At 31.8% G+C, this 6591-nt stretch overlaps 1 protein-coding gene across 1 annotated transcript in view; it reads left to right on the top strand.

The window, feature by feature from the left end:
* LOC117115654 overlaps positions 1-6591 on the top strand; it is a 22248-nt gene that overhangs the window by 3615 nt on the left and 12042 nt on the right. Inside the window, exons 5-8 of the mRNA XM_033259549.1 lie at positions 2019-2149; positions 2479-2581; positions 3725-3890; positions 4431-4534. Of these exons, the coding sequence (XP_033115440.1) occupies positions 2019-2149; positions 2479-2581; positions 3725-3890; positions 4431-4534 (504 nt within the window). The remainder of the gene's footprint in view (positions 1-2018; positions 2150-2478; positions 2582-3724; positions 3891-4430; positions 4535-6591) is intronic.

Raw genomic sequence — 6591 nt, 5'->3', positions numbered from 1 at the left:
TTATGACAAGGCATGTAGACTATTGAACACTGTATTTATTTTCGAAAGAAATTTTTGACCAGTCCTCTGGCCTTCATCAGCTTTACTGAATGCACAAGATTGGCTGTTGCAGTTGTATACTCTACAATATAAACAATACAATAGTGATGTAGACGGATTATAGGCCAATTATCTAATCTTTTATGCTGTAATATACAAAGTAAAAACCGACAGAGATAAAGCGGTCAGGTGTTGAGATAGTGGTGTTTAAAGATTAAACAATTCTTAATTAAGATTACATAGTAGAATAATAAGATGGGAAGCAGACCTAACTACACTATAAGTGAATAATTATGAAATCTTAAAATGTAAATGCTGGAATATATGAATTAAAAATACATTAACCAATATGCTTATAAATAGGCTTATACAATGTACAGATAAAGATATATATACATATAAATTGACATATATAAATAATGGTATGGTGTTAATAGAGAAAGCATATAAAATGTCAATTGTGAACTGAATAGAGATGGTTAAAATTAATTGTATGGGAATTTTTAATCACTGAGAAAATCTATATCTTTATTGAGGCATATGGTGTGGGTTTTGTGTTCAAAAGTTTGAGTTTGGAAATGCGGCGATCGTTCAGAGATTTAAAGTGATTGGCTATGAGTAGACATCTCAAATCATGGATGTTATCCTTAGGAGAATTGAAATGTGTGGCTATTGGAAGGTTCTTACGGGTGCGGATTGATGATTTGTGATTATTAAATGAATGAGGTTTTGTGGTGATGCGTGAGGATGTGAGGAGGGATTTCATATAGCAATATTAAATGTTATAAGCGTCGCTGTTAAATATGCACACATATTATCACTAACAACACAATCACACTCCCAGTCACTAACCACAAAATTCACCCCTCTCAACTCACATGTGATTCGACTACCAACATGATTTACATCATAATTTGTAATGCATGTGATCATGGCACCTACATCGGTGAAACCGCGGTGGAGCTTTAATAATCGCAAATCATCAATCCGCACCAGTAAGAACCTTCCAATAGTGTAGATAAGTCCGCTTCCCACCATATTATTCTACTATGTATGTTTAATTAAGAATTGTTTAATCTTTAACACCATTATACTTGACCGCTTTGATGTCTGTCAGATTTCACTTTGTATATTACAGTATAAACTATTAGATAATGCCTATATTCCATCTACATCACTATTGTATTGTATATTGTACAGTATACAACTTGTAACAGCCAATCTTGTGCATTCAGTAAAGCTGATGAAGGCCAGAGGACTGGCCGAAAATTTTTCAAAAATAAATACAGTGTTCAAGAGGACTTTCCGAAAATTTTTTTCAAAAATAAATACAGTGTTCAAGAGTCTATATGCCTTGTTGTCATAATTTTTTGTTTCAACGACTGATATATATATTTTGAAGAACACACATGGATTTACAATGATATATATATATATATACACATATATATATATTTATATATATACAAATTTGTATATATATATATATATATATATATATATACTTAATGATGCAATCACGTACTAAAATACACAACACATACATCACATTATAAAATGTTAAAATTGTAATAGTTAATATTGTAAAAATTGGCTAAAAGCGAGATCTAAAATTCTAAGCAAAAAGGCATAAAAGCAGTAATTATGTGTGTGGTGTTTCTTTTTCATTCAGAATGATAATTATATATCCCCCTAAAATTTTTCAAAATCATAAAAAAATAATTGAGAAAAAAGAAAATTATTTTCAAATTTCAAGTCTGAGGGTGTCACTACTAGCTATGTAGCGGTGCCATCATCGTAAATTTTCTTATTTTGAGCCCCAACCTTGGTAGGGCTGAGGTGGTATAGACCCTCCATCTGTCCTGGGCCCCTATTTCTAATTCCTGGATCCTCTACTGCATTATTTAATTTCGCTTTACTTTTATGTCATATACATTAATTAGTTTTCATGTGTACTGACATTGATTATCATTTTGTAGATGAAGGTTTTGTGCCTCGTGGACACACACCACTACATTGCTGTCTATGTGCTCAGGGTACTTATGATGAACAGCGAGAAACAGCATTGTGCTTGATAACATATGGAGCCTCTGTCTACCAAAAAAATAGAGTAATGTATAGAAAAAAGAAATGATTCAGAAGGATTAGTCAATGTCTTTATTACAATAATACAAACATTCCAAATAACCAAAACCAACCTAATATATAAGAGCACTGATTCCATTCTATACAAATGAATTCCATCAATTATTCTTGAACCAATCTATGATATAAATATTGTGATACTGATAGTGTTGGTTATTCCTTTGAATTATTATTTTCACCATTATCATTTATAAGTCGTCAAAACTAAAATGTTTCCCTTTTTGTGCTGATGTAGTTTGCAGCAGCCATCCAGTGAAATATACTATAATTTTTCATATGATCTTGTTATTACAGGAAGGATTAACACCTCTTGATTGTTATGATCGTAATGAATGTAGTAAATACGAAGTATCAACAAAGAAGGAGAAGAAAGATGAACTTAAAAAATTGCTTATAAGTAAGTTATCTGTTTTACATTAAACGCTCCTGAAACTCATTGGCAAAAATTGCAGAGCTTGCCTTATTTGGAAGAACCATGTCATAAACCTCAGCTATATAGCTTTCTAGGCATGGCTGTATCTTAATTACTAATAGCTGGTTGGCTGCCACCCCATTGGAGGTCTTGTGGCTCCTGACCCCAGCCCCTTTTTTAGGAGGTCTTTTTTAAGTGGAAGAAATAAGGTAAATATTTAATTAATTAATCATATCAACTTTATTGTCAATTGAAGTTAATTTTAACTAAGTATTGCATAAGATAAAAATGGATCATACCTGTAAATAAACAATATATATTTTTAATATTATTGGAAATCTCAATATTTTAAACTGTATTTTACTATGATTTTATTTTTGAAATCAAGCAATGGCACATCAGCGTATCCTAAATATTCCAAAACAATTGTATTTTTTCTGCATGAATGTGCTATACAATTCCAACTATTATTATTTATTTTTATAGCATTAGTTATTTTAGTAGTCTGGCTGTAGCATAGACCTAGTGGAAACATTGATCAAATTATCTGCATTCTACACAACAACGATGAATCAAAAGTAAAAAGATTAAAAAAGTGAACAAAAATATCAACTTCACTAAACATTTTGAAAATTTGAGGCAAAAAATACTACAAAATTAAAAATGTAAATGTACAATTTAAGTATAAAATTAGCAATCATTGTACTCTTGAGGTCGTGGGTTGGATTCCAATCCAAATCAACGGGCAAAAATCAATCCTATGATATGCATATGGTTCATAGGAATAATATTGTATACACATGTAATAGAAAATACTATACATTTTGTACTTTGTTTCAGTTCCTGTATTATTCTTATAACTTTTTATTTTAACGTTATATTCTGTTTGACCTGCTTATGTTCTAGATGTAGTTAAGTCCCTCAGAGTTTCGAACCCTTGATATAAAATTACATATTTTGATGTGTTATTTTCAGAAATCAGTTTGTACTGTGATGGTAATTTTTTTGAACAAAATAATCACAGTATGTTTAATGTAAACTTTAAAATGGATGGAAGAAATATGTAGCATAAGAATACTACTGTAGTATTAAAACTAAATAATATTTGTTATATTTTATATCCATAAGAGCTATCAGTTCCAGAAGAAATATTAGCGAGAGGTCCTGAAGCCATTAATGCATTCACATATGAAGTCCAGAATGGGGAAATTACGATGGTTAATTCCAGAGTCATGTTCCTTGGCAAAGAAGGGGTAGGCAAGACGAGTTGTGTCCGTTCCATGCTTGGCAAAGTGTAAGTACAAAATAAGGCCTTGTTTTTTAGGTAATTGTACAATCTTTTGGCTTGCATTATTACAACATTCTTATAGTATCATATAGGTTCATTACTCCTCTTAGGCAACTGACTATCCAGGATTTTTTGCAATTGTTTAAAAAATTTTAAAAGGGCATTTCTGCCCATTGGTTCTTGATATAGCTGTAATTTTAAAAGGGTTTAATTTTCTACTTAGTATGCATTAAATACAGTACTACACCACACATACACAACACATCACTACAGCACAGTAGGCCTATGACACCATTTTGTTACTGAGTGCCTCCAGAGCTTGTTGCACTTTATTATGGCTATTTCAACTGTTATTCAAAAACTAATTTAATGTTCTATATAAAACTAATGTAAGGATACACTTGGCATATACAGTAGTAATTATCCTATGTGTATTTGATTGTGAATATAGGCTTAAATTCAAAATTAAGGCTATATTGTAAAGTTTTGATAGTTTAACATGCTATGTACACTGTTTTATTATTATATTTATCTAAATGTGAATAGATTTAACAACAAGGAACCATCAACAGATGGTATTGTAACAACAACAGTATTTCAAACGGTTGATGGAGATGGCAGCAAATGGAAGGAACAGAAGGATGTGGATGGTATGAATATTATACTTTCTTGAAATATAAGTAATTTAATTAAAAATTTAACTTTAAATATTATAAATTTTTATTTGTATAAGTTATTTTGATAACTTCTTTTTTGCAAATAGCAGGAACAGAAGGATGCGGATTGTATGAATATTTTACTTTCTTAAAATACAAATAATTTAATTGAAAATTTATTTTTATAAATTATTCAATTTTTCTTTTAAAACCTTTCAATATTTTACAGTTTGTGAACTAACGAAGCAGATACGTGAGCATGCCATCGCAGAAAATCTCGCCAAAAAGCTGAAACAGCCAAAAAGCCAACAAGACACAACTAATTCTGCATCATCTAGTTCTACAGCTGCTTCATCGGTGAATTTGTATTTCTCATGATTTCAAAAATTACTTTAATTAATTTAGTTGATGTTCTTTTAAATTTTTAATATGTATTTTTTTTTAGCTCTCTGCCTAATAAGAAAAACATTACCTGAACAACTGGTTTAAATTTCTGCATAAATTTGAACGGATATAGATTAGTCATTTTTGAATGTTTAATACAGAAGCCATCAGAAGCAACTAGAAGTGCAAGCTATACCAGGAAACTCCCAGAAGGAATTCATGAGAAACTTGTTGCTAAACTTGCTGCACCTGGCACTTTCCATCCTCGTACCGTATTTGCCCAGCCACATCAAAGATCCAGATTGGGTCAACTACTTCGAAGAGCCATATTGGGTCAACCACGTCAAACAGCAGAGGTACCTAGCAGTTTTATACCAAGTGATGTCACATGCATTTGGGACTATGCTGGTCAACTGACCTATTATATATCTCACAGGGTGAGTAATAAATTCTACTGAAAGCTACATTTCAAAATTATTGGATGTTTTCTTTTGATTTGAGATGTTACTCTGGTGAGTAGCTAGGTAGTGGTACTTTGGTAAAAATGCCTGCCTAGTTCCACTCCTATCAGGGGCGGATCCAAAATTGTTCAAATGGGAAGGGAGGTTGGTGGGGCACAATATATCAGAATAGATAAGTGAGTATAACTAATTTAAATATATGCATTGAAATTTTAAAATTTAGGGGAAAAACGGAAGAAGGGGGAGGGGGGTTGGTCGTGGCTTTTTGGTTATAATCCTTTACAGGCACCATTATTTTTTGCACAACTTAAAACAAGTCCAAACTCTACATGAGATTTAGTTTGATCATCACAATATTGAATTTATTTGAAAAAAAGCTCCTAAATATCAACTAAATTTCATTCCGTAACTGGAAGTTCACCATCTATATCCCTGCTTCTCAACCTTTTTCAGGGGGCGACCCACTAAATCTATGCTAGTATCATTTGATATCTATGCTATAACAGTTCTCTCCTAATTATTCTGGTATTAAAGATACTTGCAGTCTGCTGCTGTATTGTTAGTCAGCCGCGGCTAACAATGTGCCAGTGATAATTGTTCAATTTTTTCCAAGCACAGTTCATGAGGCATATTGTGTTTGGTCATGTACAGAATGTTCCATTTTATAGTAGGAATATTTTTTGAGACACTCGTTATTTGAAATGTTTAAAGTTTAAATAAAACAATATAATTTAGCGAGGTTGACCGCCTGATTATTAATGAGTGACTGAAGCTTGTGTGTGCACCCACCCCCACGTAAAAGCGTGCGCACATCGGGTTTATCTCTTGATTATTGAGTCCTTTGTAGGACTGGTATGTTGAAGTACAGTATTTGACACAATTAAGTTCTTGAAAGCTTTATGAAAGTCTGCCTTTTTTCTCAGGTGCAATTTGGAAACCATCAAATATGTTTTGGCGACCCGACCCATATGTTGAGAAGCAGGGCTCTATATGACTCAAATAAAACAATAACCATTAATATTTTATGCTTGTCAGAGTACCTGTATATAGTTAAATATCACTTGTTAAGTGACTTAAAACAGTAATAAAATCATTTTCAGTGGTTAGTTTTAACAGTGATGATTTAAATATTTTTAGGTTTTAAATTTTGTCTTTCTTTTCAGTTTTTCTTGACAGATGGATCATCTTACTGTGTTGTGTTTAGTG

Source organism: Anneissia japonica, unplaced genomic scaffold (genome assembly GCF_011630105.1).
Source record: "Anneissia japonica isolate Jap-2015-1 unplaced genomic scaffold, ASM1163010v1 scaffold287647_len29312_cov128, whole genome shotgun sequence".
In the NCBI taxonomy this organism is placed as follows: Eukaryota; Metazoa; Echinodermata; class Crinoidea; order Comatulida; family Comatulidae; genus Anneissia; species Anneissia japonica.
Note: the sequence above shows the minus strand (reverse complement) of the source record. Positions and strands in the feature narration are given on the sequence as shown.